This window comes from Argentina silus (genome assembly GCF_951799395.1).
Source record: "Argentina silus genome assembly, chromosome: Y".
NCBI classification, from domain to species: Eukaryota; Metazoa; Chordata; class Actinopteri; order Argentiniformes; family Argentinidae; genus Argentina; species Argentina silus.
The window spans coordinates 1,217,501-1,236,489 of NC_139654.1; the positions used below are offsets into that span (position 1 = coordinate 1,217,501).

General features: G+C 43.8%; 1 protein-coding gene and 1 long non-coding RNA gene across 2 annotated transcripts in view; both read right to left on the reverse strand.

Moving 5' to 3' along the window:
• Nucleotides 1-12,677, reverse strand: part of LOC310823902 (NLR family CARD domain-containing protein 3-like) — a 38,864-nt gene extending 26,187 nt beyond the window's left edge. The window contains exons 1-4 of the mRNA XM_083696842.1: nucleotides 12,511-12,677; nucleotides 10,150-11,938; nucleotides 3,352-3,525; nucleotides 2,601-2,774 (exon numbers count right to left, since the gene is read on the reverse strand). Of these exons, the coding sequence (XP_083552968.1) occupies nucleotides 2,601-2,774; nucleotides 3,352-3,525; nucleotides 10,150-11,938; nucleotides 12,511-12,547 (2,174 nt within the window). The 5' untranslated portion in view covers nucleotides 12,548-12,677. The remainder of the gene's footprint in view (nucleotides 1-2,600; nucleotides 2,775-3,351; nucleotides 3,526-10,149; nucleotides 11,939-12,510) is intronic.
• A 1,615-nt stretch (nucleotides 12,678-14,292) lies between these two features.
• LOC310823965 lies at nucleotides 14,293-15,026 on the reverse strand. The gene is made up of 3 exons (XR_014554997.1): nucleotides 14,873-15,026; nucleotides 14,578-14,701; nucleotides 14,293-14,407 (listed from the first exon to the last, which is right to left on the reverse strand). It is a non-coding gene; the product is annotated as an uncharacterized lncRNA (long non-coding RNA).
• Nucleotides 15,027-18,989: the final 3,963 nt, after the last annotated feature.

An 18,989-nucleotide genomic window follows, 5' to 3' on the forward strand; every position in this document is an offset into this window, starting at 1 on the left:
GGGAGGGACAGAGAGAGAGGGACAGAGAGAGAGAGGGAGAGAGAGAGAGAGACATGTATCAGTCAAGGGTTGTAAAAATGGACAGGTCCCACATTGTTCTGATGGGGGGGAAAAGAGAAGGCCTCACTTTGCAGGTTAACCCTTTGGGGACCAGGGGTATTTTCTCCATTTTTACATACATTTTTTCTTTCTCAATTTGAAGGCACTTCCATACAAAATAATACCCAAGTGTTTCATATCAATATTTTCAGGACAAACTCAGCTTTCTTGATTGTGATGGATGTTTACCCCAAGAGCACTGTGTGAAGAGGTAAGTAGGCCTAAACATGAACATTTCGAATCCGTTTTTCAGAAATGTTTCAAATCCCATGTGAAAACATATCTTTACCCATGTGGATGAATTGTTTTGGTGCTTGAAATTCATTCATGAAGTCCTGAGCTACACAGAAATGGTATACAATATGAATAAAATACTAGACAGAATATAAAAAAGGACTTCTAATGGAAAAAATTGAGTTTAGAAAACTGTTACTTTAAATGCAGGGTAGATTGTTTAATAATGGCTTAAAGCAGTACAGCATAGCTAAGTTATCATAAAAATGGGTTACAGACAGAGTATTAAAATATTAAAATGATGAAAATATAAAAATGATAAAAATTAGAAAATAATAAAATCTCTACCTCCACCCCTACTCTGCCTGATCTACTTGTCTGTGAAATTTAGAGAAGTCCCAGTTCCTCTCCGTCGAGTGAAGCCGGTTCCTCTTTCCGCCACGGCTGTGGTAAAGAGCCGGTGTTATGCTCCCCTGGCCGAGGGACTCTGATTCCCGCAGAGTGTCTCAGCTTTCCGGCTACGGTCAACCTCTCGGGCACCAGACAATGAGAGCTCCAGTTTCACCCCGGGGTGAGGTATCCAACACACTCCTTCCTGCTCCGGTCCTTCAGGTTTTAACGTTCCTCAGCGGGGAATGACCGATGTACTGCTTACGTACACACACACATACACACACACACACACACACACATAGGAGAAGGAACAACATGTACGTTGGATAGAGAGACAGGTGAAGGAATCTATGGAAAGTGAATTACAGAACATGTCCATGTTGTACTGACAGAGAAGGAGAGCTGTCTTCACATCCATTCCCTGCTATCTTACACACGGCAACGTGATCCAGCATCACAACTCAAACACCCAATCTAACCAACTCTTATATACATACAGACACTCTCTCCTGTGTTATTCTCAGAGTTCATCATCAGTCTGATTTGATCATCTAATCATTCATCTGGATTGTTTCACTGTCAGTTGCATTTCCATAAAAAAAAACTAAAAAACATGTAAGCTTCTGTTTTTTTGTCGCTCAATTGCTGAACCTATTTCCTATCAATTACAGTCTATTTCACTATGCATTTTATTTAATTTAATAATGTATATATATATATATATATATATATATATATATATACAGTAAAAAATTATATAACTACACATGACACACTACACACTACACCCTACACACTGGGAGAGGGAACATCTGTCCATCCAACATCTCAGTGAAAACACACCACTATCCAACTGCATCATGTTATGATCCGTCATCTTTGAGCCTTTGGTGTTCAGTGTGATCTCCCTGAGACTAGTTTACACAGGGTCACTGAAGAGCCCCACCCAAGCCCAAACCCTGGGTAGAGGGGCTCAGTGAATGTGGAGTGGAATGTGTGCAGGAGGGTCCGTGTGTCAGAGGAGACGCTGTAGAAGGACAGAGTGCCGGCCGGCCAGTCCAGATACACTCCTACTCTGTGGGAGCCAGAGGAGGGGACAGGTATGACAGTGTTCTTCTTATTGTGCCAGGCGGAGTAACTGTCATCAGAGCAGATCAGACTCCAGGACTTGTCATTGAATCCCAACATACAGTCATAACCCCTCCCTCTCCTGCTGATTCCTTTATATGTCACTCCTATATAAGCCCCTCTCCCACTCCTCTCTACCTCCCAGTAACAGCGCCCAGTCAGACCCTCTCTACACAGCACCTGTGGACAGTATTCAAATCTCTCTGGGTGATCAGGATACGGCTGCTTCTCTGTCCCCCATGTCACCTTTCTGTTCTCCTCAGACAGAGAGAGGTCACTGTGTGCTGTGTTTGGGTCCAGTGTGAGCTCACAGGCATCTGATTGAGAGGGCAAAAATAATCATCAAATCAATAGAAATGAATGAATTCCAATATTTACAATGTGATCTTGTTATGGCAACATTCTTTTTTTCACAAAATATTACTCATTAATTTAAAATGTTTTACAAGGGATACAACTAATTCACATTTACTAATATTTTAGATTTACACATGAATACAATCTTGGTGCTCTGTTTCAACTCTGCTGTACCCTGGTTCTTGAGTAATACCACAGTCCTATTCTCTACAGCGTTGGTGACTTACATTTGATCAGCCCAGGTTTGAGCCGGCACTCTCCACCATGGTCCACACTAAATCAACCACAGAAGAACCCACAGAGGTTGAATGACACACTCACAATCATGTGGAAAATAGATACAGTGCATTAATCTCATTGATACGTCCAGCCACATATTCAGCCTTTACCTGAGTGTCTGTAGTTTACAGAGTGGATCTTTCTGTACAGCAGAGAGCAGCGCCAGTCCTGAGTCTCCTGGGTGATTGTAGCTGAGGTCCAGCTCTCTCAGGTGGGAGGGCTTAGACCTCAGAGCTGAAGCCAGAGAAACACAGCCTTCCTCTAGGACTCCACAGCCTGACAACCTGTGGAAATAGTGTCACTTCATCTGATATCAAGAATCTGATTATTCCTCTCTAATGTACATGTGCAGCTTTAAATCCTCTTCATTTGGCAGTTGAAATGCCACATATGAATGAGGAATACAAATAAATACATGCAGCCAAACGATCACTGTGGTGCAAGAATTCATGAGTGAGACTTATAGTTGCTCTCAACAGGGGAGCAAGCAACCATGGATACATTTGTAGTAACTGGATTTCTACGTCTGGTATCATGTATTTGCTAGCTATTGGGTTAGTGCAGTATTGTGTAGTCCCATGAGCTGATCTAAGGCCAGGTTGGTCAGGATTTGAGCAGGGCAACATATTCAGAGAGTGAAGACAGAGCAGCCCCCCCTGCCACCACACACACACACACACACACACACACACACACACACACACACACACACAATATATAGTAATTGATTGGAAGATAATGTACATTGTCTGTCTCAATCATTGCCCCTTTCAGTGCAAGTATCATTGATTCCATTGAATGATAATGTAACAGACACTTAGTAATGATGAGTCTGACAACAAGAATAGTCTCAGACCTCACCTCAGTGTCTGTAGTTGACAGTGTGGACTCCCCAGTCCAACAGAGAGCAGCTTCACCCCCCAGTCACCTAGATCATTATTACTGAGGTCCAGCTCTCTCAGGTGGCACGAGTCTGAGCTGAGAGCTGAGGCCAACGCTTCACAGCATCTCTCTGTGAGGTGACATCCATTCAGCCTGAATGAGTAAAACAAATAAATACATGCAGCCAAACGATCACTGTGGTGCATTATGAGAAGAATTCATGATTCAAGCCAATCACAGGCAGTTTTGTAGTCATTGTATTTCTAAGTGTGGTATATTTGCTAGCTATTGGGTTACTGCAGTATTGTGGAGCCCCATCAGATGATCTAAGGCCAGATTGTTCAGGAATTGAGGAGAGTAACGGTATCCAGAGAGTGCCCCCCCCCCCCACACACACACACACTCTTTGAAATTCTGCCTTTAATGATAAATAGAGCTGAATATGATGTAATTATAGCTGTACAATAAATGATTGTTGCATTGTGTGCCTTATTCCCATGCTCCCTCCTTGATAGTGTGAGGGGAGACAGATTTCTCATCTGTCATTTATGATATTGTTATAATCAATACAGCCAAACAACAATCTATTTTAATCAGTATGACCATGTCATGATGATTATAGTTTTTCAGTCATACACTGTTCATTGATTCCTTCATGATCAGTATTGGACTCGTTTATGATTCTATGTAGTAACGGTACGAATTAAGACAGGCAGTCAGGTTGACACCGGTTATATCTTTCCCCTGGGTTATATCTGTTGGTGGGGATGTGCTGAGTCAGCTGAAAGGCCATCATGACCTAAAGGTAGGCCTCTTGTTATTGAACTGTGCATGTGTTGCTGTCCCTATGAAATGGTTACTCAAAAAAAAACACCCCATCTGAGATAGGTAAGACGGTACCCTTCATCACATTTTTTCAATTATGAAGAACGCTCATATTGTGGACCTTATATTGATTCATTCATCTTTTTGGAGGGGAAAGTAGTCCTTGGTTAAGGGTGCATGCACGGGATGATGATCTGGGAGTTCACAAAAGAAAAAGGTGGAATACAAATAAAGTGGTAGGCCAAGTGTAGTCACAGTGAAGAGTTTAGGAATTGATTGGTGTTGCGTCAAAGGACAGAACACACTAAACATGAGCACAACAGCAGCTTTTCTTGTAAAGAACTCCAGGCCTGAAGAGGGCAGAGAACCCAAACGCATGAGTGGACCTAACAATTCAGCCAGCATTGCTGGAGGGACTGCTTTGACCTGCGCAACCTGCCAGATAAGTATGGGTATAAAATGTTTCGAGTTAGCTTTGCCACCCTTTTTGCTTGGATTCCTCAACCTGCAAACAAAAAACACACAGCTCATTGTTCAACCCTAAAGACGCAACTGGTATGAAATGTTTGAAATGATTTATTATGTTGCATTCAGTGCTTAGCATCAATACCATGTTTTATTCTAGTTGGAGTGGTGACTCCTTTTATTTTGAATATTTCCTGACTGCAGATAAAGTTTGCTTAAAGTGCTAGATTAAATTGAGATGTTTAAACATTTACTTTATTCAAAGCCATGCTTTGTTGCTTTGTCATGCATTATTTATTGTGTAAAGTAATGCATGCTTATTTTCTGTTTATCTTTAAGGTTATCAACCTATTCTCTATTTCTTTTTCCTTAATCCTATGTCATTCAATTCATTTCATCTACTCTATTCAACAATTCAACCGTTTTAACATATTACCAATGTCATCAAAACCATCTGGAAGTAAAATAAAACACCAAAAAGGAATTGAGTTGTCCCTTTGCATCCTTCATGTGTTGAGCAAGCCGTTTTCAAGTTTGGGCAGAGCTGAACTGATTGTAACACCTAGACAACTTGACAATTAGAAGATCATGTAAATGTTCTGTCTCCGTTATTGACTTTTTCCCGGAAGGAGCATGAGATGGCAGGGGCAGGCATGTGGAGAACCAGCCCTGGCCCCACAGGAAGCACCCCGAGCGACAGGGGGGGTGTATTGGCAATGCGGACGGACGGGCCATGTGCAGGCGAATTGCCCAGTGATGGAGGTGGGGCAGGTCGTCCGCATCAGCAACATACCAGGCCCTCCCCCCAGACCAGGAGAGGCATATTGTGTTCCGGTAAGGATACAACACGATACGCACCAGGCGTTCTTGGATTCGGGCTGCATGCAGTCCATGATACAGGAGCGCTAGGTTCGACCGGGGGGAATTGTTAAAGGGGACATTCACGAATACCCTGTGGTCACTATCGAAATTCATTATGAGGGAAAAAAGCGTGTGTACAGGCGGCGGTTAGCCCGCGCCTCATGCATCCCCTTATTCTGGGTGTAGATTGGGAGGGGTTTCCTCAAGCAGAAAAGCGGGCTACCGGGGTGCATGCATGACAGAGAGGGAGGTGTGAGGCGTGTAATGTGCTCTGTGCTGAGGCGGCGCCTCGCGACACTGCCGAGGAGCCGGAGCCGGCGGGGGGGTCTCAACCCGAGATTTCCCCGACGAACTACCTGCTGCTAGGTGACTTCCCCCTCGAGCAGTCTCGTGACAAGACCCTACGATCTGCCTATGACCAAGTGATAGCAATTGATGGTACTTTGGTACGGCCAGACACAATGTGCGCCCACCCCTATTTTGCGATTATCAGCGACAGGTTATACCGAGTAAGTCGTGACTCACATAGTCAGGAGGAGCTAACCCAGTTGTTGGTTCCCCGTAGCCGCCGGGAAATGGTCTTCCAGGCAGCTCATTTCAACCCCATGGCGGGCCATTTAGGTTATGATAAGACACTAAACTGTATAATGGCTCGATTTTATTGGGAATTCGGGCAGAGGTGCGTAGGTGGTGCGCTTCTTGTCGCGAATATCAATTGGTAAATCCCCCAGCCATTCCCAGGGCCCCGTTGCGGCCCTTACCATTGGTCGAGAACCCATTCGACCGCATTGCCATGGATATTATCAGGCCATTTGATCGGTGTACACAGGGATATCGATTTGTGTTGGTCTTGATAAATTACGCAACCCGATACCCAGAGGCAATACCACTGCGCAATATTTCTGCCAGGAGTGTAGCGCAGGCATTGTTTCAAGTGATATGGGTTGTTGAACATCAAGGCGATTCGAACCAGTATGTACCACCCGGCCATGGATGGCCTTTGTGAGCGGTTCAATCGGACCTTGAAATCAATGATCCGGAAGTTTGTGCACGAGGATAGTCGGAATTGGCATAAATGGCTAGATCCCCTGCTGTATGCGGTTCCCCAAGCTTCCACCGTGTTTCCCCCGTTTGAATTACTCTACGGGCGTAAGCCCCGGGGGGTCCTAGACCTTCTTAAAGAAAATTGGGAGGAAGGGTACGTCCTGGACTTGCGCACAAAGCTCCACGCCCTAGGGGTTATCTCACGCGAGCATTTGCAGCAAGCCCAGGAGTGTCAAAAGCGCCTATACGACAGGGGAACTAACCTGCGAGAATTTACACCGGGAGACAAGGTGCTCCTACTGTTACCCACCTCCAGCACGAAATTACTCGCGAAGTGGCAAGGGCCGTTTGTGGTCACACGTCGCATGGGGGATGTAGATTATGAGATAGTACGCTCGGACCGGGGGGATAGCTTGCAGGTGTATCACGTAAATCTCCTTAAAAAATGTAACGATGTGGTCACTGTTGCTCTGGCTAGTTCGGACCGGAAGTCCCAAAATCAAAAGTTAGCACTCCGGTCGGTATTGATAACCATCTCTCTGCTAGCCAGGCCACGGACGTTGCAGATTTGCAAGCCAGGTTCGCTGACGTATTCTCTCCCCTGCCTGGTCGGACTACGCTTATCGACCACCATATAGAAACGCAGCCGGGTTTAACGGTGCGCACGCGTCCCTATAGGTTGCCGGTACAAAAACGAGACATTGTGTGTAAAGAATTGGAAGCCATGCTGGAGCTGGGTGTGGTCGAGGAGTCCCACAGTGACTGGTGTAGCCCCATCGTGCTTGTCAACAAGCCGGATGGGTCTATACCGTTCTGTGTGGATTATAGAAGGGTTAATGCGGTCTCCAAATTTGATGCCTACCCGATGCCCCGGGTTGACGAGCTCTTGGACCGGCTTGGCACGGCCACATTTTTTACGACATTGGATTGCACGAAGGGATACTGGCAGTTCTCCACTCCGCTCGGGTTATATCAGTTCACGGTGCTCCCTTCTGGGTTATTCGGAGCCCCAGCCACTTTTCAGCGCCTCATGGACCGCATTCTGCGGCCACTCTCTGCCTATGCTGCTGCCTACCTGGATGACATTGTCATTCACAGTGACACCTGGGCGCAGCATGTGCAGCGTGTGGCTGCTGTTCTGCGGTCCCTGAGGCAGGCGGGGCTGACAGCCAACCCAAGGAAGTGCGTGATCGGGCGTAGGGAGATCCGGTATCTAGGGTACCACTTGGGTCGAGGGGAGGTGCGGCCATCGCTGCGGCCATCGCCGCCTCTCCGCGGCCCAGGACTAAGAAGGAAGTGAGGCCGTTCCTGGGGCTAGCTGGCTATTACTGGCAGTTCGTGCTGGGCTTCTCCGAGCTGGCCAGTCCCTTGACGGACCTCACCCGGAAGGGTGCCCCGGATCCGGTCCAATTGTCGGGCCAGTGCCAGGGGTCGTGATGGATAGAGCTTTCAGTTGGAGAAGAGTGGCAAGCTTCTTCCAACTGTAAACTCACTGGTGAGAGAACTGACTCATTTCACTTTCACTAAAATAAAGCTGACAAACTCATTAGCTGAACTGTGAACACAACCAGCCAAGTTATTATATACAGCGGGTGAAATAAGTATTGAGTACGTCACTATTTTTCTCAGTACATATATTTCCACAGGTGCTATTGACATGACATTTTCACCAGATGTTGGTAACAACCCAAGTAATCCATACATACAAAGAAACCAACACAAATACATTCAGAAATTAAGTTATGTGTAATAATGTGAAATGACACAGGGAAAAAGTATTGAACACATGAAGAAAGGGAGGTGCAAAAAGGCATGGAAAGCCAAGACAACAATTGAAATCTAGCAGTAATTAAAAAGCAATCCAGCCCCTTGTCAGTGCAAATTAATATCAGCTGGTTCAGTCCCAACTGATGGCCTACAAAAAGGTGTCATTGCCAAGGTGTCACTCAAGACACATCTCATGATTGGTAAAAGCAAAGAGCTGTCTCAAGACCTTCGCAACCTAATTGTTGCAAGACATAATGATGGCATTGCTTACAGGCACATTTCTAAGCTTCTGAATGTTCCAGTGAGCACTGTTGGGGCCATAATACGGAAGTGGAAAGACAATCATTTCACCATAAATTTGCCTCGATCAGGTGCTCCTCGCAAGATTTATGACAGAGGAGTGAAAAGAATAATCAATAATCAAGAGCAAAGGACCACTTGTGGAGAGCTTCAAAAAGACCTGGAATTAGCAGGTACTGTTGTCTCAAAGAAAACAGTAAGTAATGCACTCCACCGCCATGGCCTGAATGCACGCTCACCACCAAGACTCCATTGCTGAAAAAAAAGCATGTTGAAGCTTGTTTAAAGTTTGCTGCACAACATTTGGAAAAGCCAGTGAAATACTGGGAGAATATAGTGTGGTCAGATGAGAGCAAAATTGAACTGTTTGGATGCCATAATACACACCATGTTTGGAGGAGAAATGGCACTGCACATCACCCTAAAAACACCATACCAACAGTGAAGTTTAGAGGTGGGAACATCATGGTGTTCAAGATTCAAGATTCAAGATTCTTTATTTGTCACGTGCATACAAGTATACAGTGAAATGCAAAAGTGACAGTGCCACAGAGTAGTGCAACAATACAATAAGTTTTAAAATACAATAAAATAAAAATAGAAGTACTAAAAAATATACAGTATGGACAGTATAAACAATATGAACAGTATAACCGGTAAGCATATAAGTAAGCAATATAAATAGCAGATGGATGACTGTGTGTGCATATGTGTGTGGGGGCTGCTTTTCAGCATATGTGTGTGGGGGCTGCTTTTCAGCAAATGCTACTGGCAAACTTCACATAATTGAAGGAAGGATGAAAAGACAAAGAATGGGCCAAAATCACACCAGAGCAATGTATGCGACTAGTTTCTCCATACAGGAGGCGTCTTGAAGCTGTCATTACCAACAAAGGCTTTTGTACAAAGTATTAAATAAATATTAGTAAGCGTGTTCAATACTTTTTCCATGTGTCATTTCACATTATTACACATAACTTAATTTCTGAACTTATTTGTTTTGGTTTCTTTGTATGTGATTACTTGGGTTGTTGCCAACATCTGGTGAAAATGTAATGTCAATAGTACCTTTGGAAATATATTTACTGAGAAAAATGGTGACGTGTTCAATACTTATTTCACCCGCTGTATGCTACCTATGTTATTTGTTTAATGTCAGACCAAAAGTCTTCATTTGAGCTGCGGAGTGAGTATCTGTGGTACCGCGAGTGGAATGCGAATGTTAAAAACAGAGTCAACGTTTCTCCAAACCAGTGTTCAATACTCCGACTGGAGCTGGCTTTTTCTACCTCATTATTGGGAGTTGAGACACAAAGCGACTGAACATGATGGAGCAAGTTACATATTTGTGTGTCAATAAAACATGAAGGATAAGTGTGCAATCAATTAATGAATGACTTTTGACCATGTGATCAATAACTCAGTTTCTTCCATTTAATCCGTAAATCATAATAAGTAATCACATACTCCATTCATCGCGCAAGTATCAATACAGTGTTTTGTCCATCTACTTACAGTGCCGTCTTAGAGGCTGTCACCACTGGCAGAAGCCTCAGAAGACCTTCTTCTGATCTGGAGTACTTCTTCAGGTCAAACACATCCAGCTCCTCTTCTGAAGTCAGCAACACAAAGACCAGAGCTGACCACTGTGCAGGTGAGAGTTGGGCTTGTGAGAGACGTCCTGAGCTCAGGGAGGTTTGGATCTCCTCCACTAGAGAATGGTCATTCAGCTCATTCAGACAGTGGAACAGATTGATGCACCTCTCTGGAGAGGGATTCTCCCTGATCTTCTCTTTGATATACTTGACTGTTTCCTCATTGGTCTGTGAGCTGCTTCCTGTCTGTGTCAGAAGGCCTCGTAGGAGATTCTGATTGGACTCCATTGAGAGGCCCAGGAGGAAGCGCAGGAACAGGTCCAGGTGACCATTCTCACTCTGTAAGGCCTTGTCCACTGCAGTCTTGTGTAAGTCGACCAGAGGTGTCCATCTCAGGAATGACCATAAGTTCCAGAATGAGGATTTCTGTTTGACCAGTAGATTCTCATTGCTGTGGTTGAATGTGAGGAACACATATAAAGCAGCTAGAAACTCCTGGATGCTCAGATGCACAAAGCTGAACACTTTGTGCAGCCCACACTCCTCTCTGAAGATCTGAGTGCACACACCCGAATACACTGTGGCTTCTGTGACATCAATGCCACACTCTCTCAGGTCTTCCTCATAGAAGATCAGATTGCCGTTTTCCAGCTGATTGAAGGCCAATTTTCCCAGTGACAGAATTAGCTCTTCATCCCACTGTGGATCTCTGTCGTGGTCTCCAAGGTACTTCACATTCCTCTGTTGGGTCTGAAATACCAGGAAGTGTGTGTACATCTGTGTCAGAGTCTTGGGAATCTCTCCTCTCTCTGCTTCACCCAACAGTCTCTCTAGGGTAGTGGCTGAGAGCCAACAGAACACTGGTATGTGGCACATGATGTGGAGGCTCCTTGATGACTTCATGTGTGTGTTGATTCTGCTGGCCAGGTTCTCATCACTGATTCTCTTCCTGAAGTACTCCTCCTTCTGTGGGTTGTTGAACCCTCGTACCTCTGTCACCTGGTCAACACACTCAGGAGGGATCTGATTGGCTGCTGCAGGTCGGGAGGTTATCCAGAGGAGAGCAGAGGGAAGCAGATTCCCCTTGATGAGGTTTGTCAGCAGCACGTCCACTGAGGTTGACTCTGTGGCAACACAACATGTCTCGTTGTTCTGGAAGTCTAGAGGAAGTCGACACTCATCCAGACCATCAAAGATGAACAGAACTTTATACTTGTCAAAGTTGGAGATTCTTGATTCTTTTATTTCAATGAAGAAATGACCAAGAAGTTCATTCAAACTGCATTTCTTCTCTTTCATTAAATTCAGCTCCCGAAAAGGAAGTGGAAATATGAACTGGACATCCTGATTGGCTTTTCCTTCAGCCCAGTCCGTAATGAACTTCTGAGTAGAGACTGTTTTTCCAATGCCAGCGACTCCCTTTGTCAGAACATTTCTCATTGGTTTGTCTTGTCCAGGTAAAGGCTTGAAGATGTCGTTGCATTTGATTGGTGTCTCCTGTGTTGCTGGTCTCCTGGATGCTGTCTCAATCTGTCTGACCTCGTGTTCATTATTGACCTCTCCACTTCCACCCTCTGTGATGTAGACCTCTGTGTAGACCTTATCGAGAAGTATTGGGTTGCCTTGTTTAGCTATTCCCTCAAACACACACTGAAACTTCTTCTCCAGGTTGGACTTGAATTTTTGTTGGCACACCACAGCAAGCTCACCTGAATGACAAAACAATTTACAAAATATTCCTGGCACACTTCACATTAAGTTGACCCAATACCTGCAGCAACTGTAAATATATATATATGCCATTTTATCTCAAGCGACTTGCATTGCAGTGAGTGCATACATTTCAGTATATATGGTCCCAGCAGGAATCAAACCCACAACCTAAGCGTTGTTAAAGCCATGCTCTACCGACTGAGCCACAGAGGACCACATGTTGTATTAATTAACAAGTTGTTATATAGTAATTAATTATTAATTATTTAGTAATTAATTACATAGTTTGTAGTGTAGTTGAATGATATATTACTACATGTGTAGGCAAGAACAGTCCTTATTCCATCTGTGTTACAGGAAACTGTCCAAACCCATTACTATGCAATTATACAGAAACAACCAATCTTGTTATTGGAGTAATTATAGAGACACTAAGTTATAGAGGCAACATCATATAAAGAGTGACCAAATAGGGATATACATCATAATTACAGTTAGTGGTGTTTATATTTCAAATAATATTCCAGCCCAGTAACACTTCTCTGTGAAAACACATGAGGTCTCTTACGTTTCTCCAGTGTGTCAGCGAGCTCCTTCTGGTTCATGTTCCTCAGGACGTGCAGTGTGATCTTCAGAGCCCCTTCTCTGGCACTGCTCTCCTGCTTCTCTTCTTCTTCATCATCCACCACTTCCTCTTCCTCCCCCTGACTCTCAAAGCACTCTGGGTAGTCTGGAGAAATAAGCCTCTTGAACCTCTTCAGCTCATTTCTCACTAAACTGATGACATTGTCTTCAAGCGACTGAAACATTTAGAAAAATAAAGTGGAGTGAGATAGACAATAATGGGTAAACCTTTACACACAGTAGAGAGACTAAATACAAAAAACACTTGACTTTGGCATGCAATTGAAACAAGAAAAAATAACTTTTTTATGGGGATTACTTAGCCATCTTCAATGTCATACTTTCTATTCAGCTCACCCTGAATATGGAGGATAGTTCACTTTGACTCTGGACAGACTGACCACTGGGAATCTCTGACTCTGGTCTCTCCACCTGGTCACTGGGGATTCTGGGTAAAACAAGAAATAAGCAAATGTCTTTTGTAACAAGGTCCGTTGTACACAGAGGCAGACGTAGTGTTAGGTTAAGGGAATAGTCCTGTTTATTTGTTTTTTCAGTAGACTTTCCCGTCATTGGCTTTTCAGCCTTCCTCCCCGAAAGCAGAAGCACACACATATTAAACCGTTTCGTCAACGAGGCTTCATTCGCAACAGGTGCGCAACGAAGCCTCGTTTTCGTGAACCCCGGCCACGGTCCTGTAGCTCCCTCTACAGGCCGAACGCTGCATATCCCCCCACATCTTTATCCAGAGAAATGTGAATGAGGCCCATTTTCTCAAATAGAATAACTTAAGTGTGTATACCGCTACTGAATGTTATTGGCAGCCTCATAGACCACTATGAGGATTAAACCTCAAACTAACCTTTAAAAAGATTCAGATGACTATATCCTGACTGAGGTATGATTGAAAACCCATTGTTGTTTTAGGCCATTGAAACTAAGTAATTCAAGTTAAACAAAGTTCCTGGGTCAGATGAATATTACAAAAAACTAACATTGGTGGACGGTGTAGCCAGTCCAAACTAATATATCTGTATTGTCAGTGGCTTTTAGGTTTTTAGTGGCCATCTCCCTCCAGGATCCACTCTCCCCCTCCGTGGACATGCCTTCTAGTGAGTGTTGTAACACTGTCTGTTGCTACAGTATGCATTGAACTACAGTATATCTACATTCCTGTGTCTAACATTTGAAATTCTGCCTTTAATGATAAATATGTGCTGAGCTCCTAGAGCTGAAGATGATGTGATTAGAAGCTGTACAATAAATGATTGTTGCATTGTGTGCCTTATTCCCATACTCCCTCCTTGATAGTAGAACCTGAGTTCATTATAGTTTCCTCCGAGGACCTCATGAAACAAACAGGTGACGTAGTCTAGCAGTTAGTTCATCACATCCCCCATGATACACCTACCCTTGTTTAGTAGTGACGGTTCCTTTTCTGAAGTTTAATGGTTTTCCCATAGAGTGGTCACTCTTCATGGACACACAGCTTGGTACAGGTGAGGCTGGTCTCTCTTTCTGGACCCTGTCAAACAGAAAGACACCAACATTCTCACATTAATTATCAGTCGACAGTAAACATCACATGTTCATGAGTGTGTATCTGTGTTGTCAGACACCAATATTCTCACATGTTTAACAGAAAATAATGGATGTCATGTGTTCATATGAGTGTGTGTCTGTGTGTCGTCAGGATATTGACTATTGGGATTAAACCGCAAACTAACCTTTGACCAGAATGAGGAGGTCTTTCTCCGAAGTTTAATGGTTTTCCCATAGAGTGGTCACTCTTCATGGACACACAGCTTGGTACAGGTGAGGCTGGTCTCTCTTTCTGGACCCTTTCAAACACAAAATTAATTCACATTAATTATGCATTGAATTATGCATTGAACTACAGTATATGTACATTCCTGTGCCTAACATTAATCTGGTTATGAATGATGTATCTATCATAATCATCATCATCATCATCTTCATGGTAAATGCCCTCCAGAGACTCTTCTCTTACCCCATGTCTTCAACCTCCCCAGAGAGACTCATTTTAGAGGCAGTGGTCCCCTCCTCTCTCTCCCCAGAAAGACTCATTTTAGAGGCAGTGGTCCCGTCCTCTCCTCTCCTCAAAGAACCTCCTGCTATAAACCCAATGAACACACGCAGCACGTTAAATGAGACCAAAGACCACACACACACACACACATGCATGATTTTCATGCTGCAGTAAACAGACTTAAAAGAATGACCAAAGCGAAAATCTGACTTGAAATTGAATAATTATTTGATTGATGATGTGATGTGGGACTCACTCAACAAGGTCTATGCAGGGTTCAACAGTCACGGTTGTCTGCTGGTCCAGGACAAGGTCTAGGCGGGGTTCAACAGTCACGGTTGTCTGCTGGTCCAGGACAAGCCGACAGTACCAACTAGAAGAAGACTGAACTGTAAAGGAATGTAACAATCAATATAAAACAACAGAGGCTTGAATGTTACAAGTACAGGAATTTATCAATACAATTACACAGTTAAATGTCTCTCCCCTCATCCTCTCTGACCTCTGTCAGAAGATGATACAGTTATTGTAATAATTACGAATAGAAACACTTTAGGTGACTTTAGGAAATGAGGTGGTAGTTGTGGTTGGTCCATGGGAGAATAGAAGAGGGAAGTAAACTATACATGTTAACATAAAGCATGATGGCCGACTAGAAGATGTGTTTCGACTAGGATAGAGTCTCTAAGCTCAAGAGCTTGTTAGCAGTGTCTACAGTAGACACAACCATAGACACACTACTCTGCACACGTGACAGTTCTTTGTAACTGACTCGGTCAACGCCTCCCATTTGCTGGAGAACGTGTAGTAGAGAGCTGCGTGTGTCGAGGAGGGCCACATCTCTCTCTCCTCTTCCCCCTGTGCCAGGCCGAGCTTCTCCTTTCTACTCTGAGGACGTGTGTACACCATATAGACTAGGGTAGATTCTCTGATTCTCTGTCAGATACAGATATAATATATACATATATATTTATATTTATATATATATAATATGAATATTACACAACACATCTATCCCTTTAATGCAGAAAGAATGTCCAGTAGGTGTCAATCAAAGCTATTTTCCATTTTAAACTCACAAATGAGGCCAGCTCAGCCTGAAAATGGAGGCCAGGTCAGGTTGACTCTGGACCGTAACTGTTAATATCAGATGATACATCATAGTCATATTACCCTCACTTCCTGGTTAATAATCAACAACAACATGTACACTTACACAACTTTTACTGCTCAGTATCATTGCTCACACCACACCACACCACACCACACACCACTACACACACAACACTACACTACACCACACTACACTACACTACACTACACTACACACTACACACACAACACACCACACTAAAACACTACACACCACACCACACCAAACACAACAAAACACTACACACCACACCAAACACAACACAACATACCACACCAAATACAACACAACACAACACAACACAACACAACACAACGCAACACAACAAACCACACTATACACTTTCTCTGTCTTTTTCTCTCTCTCCCTCCCTCCCTACCTCCTTCTCTCCCTCCTTCACTCGCTGTCTCTCTCTCTTTCTCTCTCTCTCCCACCCTCTCTCCCTCCCTCCCTCTCTCCCTCCCTACCTCTTCTCCCCATCCAATCTCTTTCTCTCTCTCTTTCCCTCTTTCTGTCTTTTTCTCTCTCTCCCTCCCTACCCCCATCTCTCCCTCTACCTCCCCCCCTCTCTCCCTCCCTACCTCTTCTCCCCATCCAATCTTTTTCTCTCTCTCTTTCCCTCTTTCTGTCTTTTTCTCTCTCTCCCTCCCTACCCCCCTCTCTCTCTCTACCTCCCCCCCTCTCTCCCTCTCTCCCTACCTCCCTTCCTCTCTCCCTCCCTCTTTCTCTCTCCCTCCCTCTCTCCCTCCTTCACTCGCTCTCTCTCTCTCTTTCTCTCCCTCCCTCTCTCTCTCTCTCTCTCTCTCTGTCACAATCTCTCTCTCTCTTTCTTTCACTCCCCTCCCTTTCCTCCTCTCTTCCTGGTAAATAATCAACAACAACATGTACACTTACACAACTTTTACTGCTCAGTATCATAGCTCTCACCACACCACACCACACTACACCACACTACACACCACTACACTACACTACACTACACTACACTACACTACACCACACAACACTACACTACACTACACTACACAACACTACACACACAACACACTAAAACACTACACAACACTACACTGCACAACACACACAACACTATGCACCACAACACTACAAACCACACTACAGAACACACAACAACACACCACACCACACCACACCACACCACTACACTACACAGAACACACCACAACACAACACCTCAAGTACACTTTTCCAGCAGAGCACGCTATCCCTGGTTAATGATCAACAAGAACCATAAACAGTTATATGATTTTTACTGCTCAGCATCACAGTTCACACACAACACAACACTCATAGTGAACATTTCCATCACAGTTCAATCTTGTTAAATATGATGATTCATCAACAAGAGAGTTTCTCACGTTTCTCTTCTTCTGGCTTGGTTGTGGACACACGTTGGAGCTCATCCCTTAGCTGTTACACAGGAGAGTGTCCCTGCTCCGTGATTCCCAGTCACCCCTTTGAGACTTGGTACTCGACTCCTTAGTCTCCAACAGCAGCCATCGTCTCCAGAGTAAAGAGAAAACAGAGCTTTGCTGCCTAACCGATCATTCTGCTCCTTTTCGATTGGTCGTCTGCAGTTCTCCACTCTGTCTGTCAGTCAGGACTAAAGACAGTCTGATGGCTGCTGTCTGACTGAGAGGTTAGTCTGAGACTGAACTTCTCCACTGATGACAGACACGGAGGACAGATCAGGTGAGTTACCTGTCAATGTGTGACCATGGGAGGGGTGGGGCAAGATATTTCTTATCCAATGAAATGATCGTGTGTGCGAATAATTCTGAGGAGGTGTCAGGTTGCAGAAGACAGGGAAACTGGCAGTCACTCAATTCTGTTATGTGATCAAGACGTAGCCTCACCCACCCACAGTTCTACTTCCTTATCACCCATCATGTAGCTTGGAGCACCAAGGGATCAGATCATAAAGTGGAAAAAAGGAAAACTATGGTGATTAACTAAAGAAGCTTGAATGTTACAAGTAAAGGAAATCATCAATACAATTAATCACAGTTAAATATGTATCCAGTCCAGATCTCTGTCTCTATGCTCAACCCTAACCCTGACCCTAACCCTAACCCTAACCCTGACCCTAATCCCCCTCCTCCCCCAGCTTCATTCTATTCTGTAAGCAAGGCATAGCCACACACACCCTCAGTTTTATCTGTCGTCCTACTTGCATCTGTAATCCTAGTTTTATCTGTAGTCCTAGTGTTATCTGTAGTCCTACTTGTATCTGTAGTCCGAGTATTATAGTTTTATCTGTAGTCCTACTTGTATCTGTAGTCCTACTTGTATCTGTAGTCCTAGTTTTATCTGTCGTCCTAGTTGTATAGTTTTATCTGTAGTCCTACTCTTATCTGTAGTCCTAGTTTTATAGTTTTATCAGTTGTCCTACTTGTATCTGTAGTTCTAGTATTATAGTTTGATCTGTAGTCCTAGTTTTATCTGTCGTTCTAGTGTGATCTGTAGTCCTAGTTGTATAGTTTTATCTGTCGTCCTACTTGTATCTGTAGTTCTAGTTTTATCTGTTGTCCTACTTGTATCTGTAGTCCTAGTATTATAGTTTGATCTGTAGTCCTAGTTTTATCTGTCGTTCTAGTGTGATCTGTAGTCCTAGTTGTATAGTTTTATCTGTTGTCCTAGTTTGAGCTGTAGTCCTAGTTGTATAGTTTGATCTGTAGTCCTAGTTTGATCTGTAGTCCTAGTTATATAGTTTGATCTGAAAGTCCTAGTATTCTGGTTATGTTTGTCTCTGCCAGGGACTGGGGAGTTTGTCAGGGTCAAGAGAAAATTATGAAATTTGAGTTGGTTGTGACATCCTAATCCACACAGTGTGGAATTGATTTGGATGCAAATCAGAGACTCTATAAAAACAAAGATATTAATTCCAAAATTACTTGGACTGAATTCAACCTATTGAGTGAATTGTTGATTTTTGCATTTTAGCTCTTTTTAAGAGTGTGATAGGAAAGGGTCTGAATACTTCTGTACATGAGGGATTTCTGTACTTACATTTTAATAAATGTACTGAAATTCAAAAACACAACAAAATGTGGAGAAAGTGAAGGGGTCTGAATACTTTCCGAAGGCACTGTTGATGGAAAGATTGACTTTAGGAAATGAGGTGGTAGTTGTGGTTGGTCCATGGGAGAACAGAAGAGGGAAGTAAACTATACATGTTAACATAAAGCATGATGGCCGA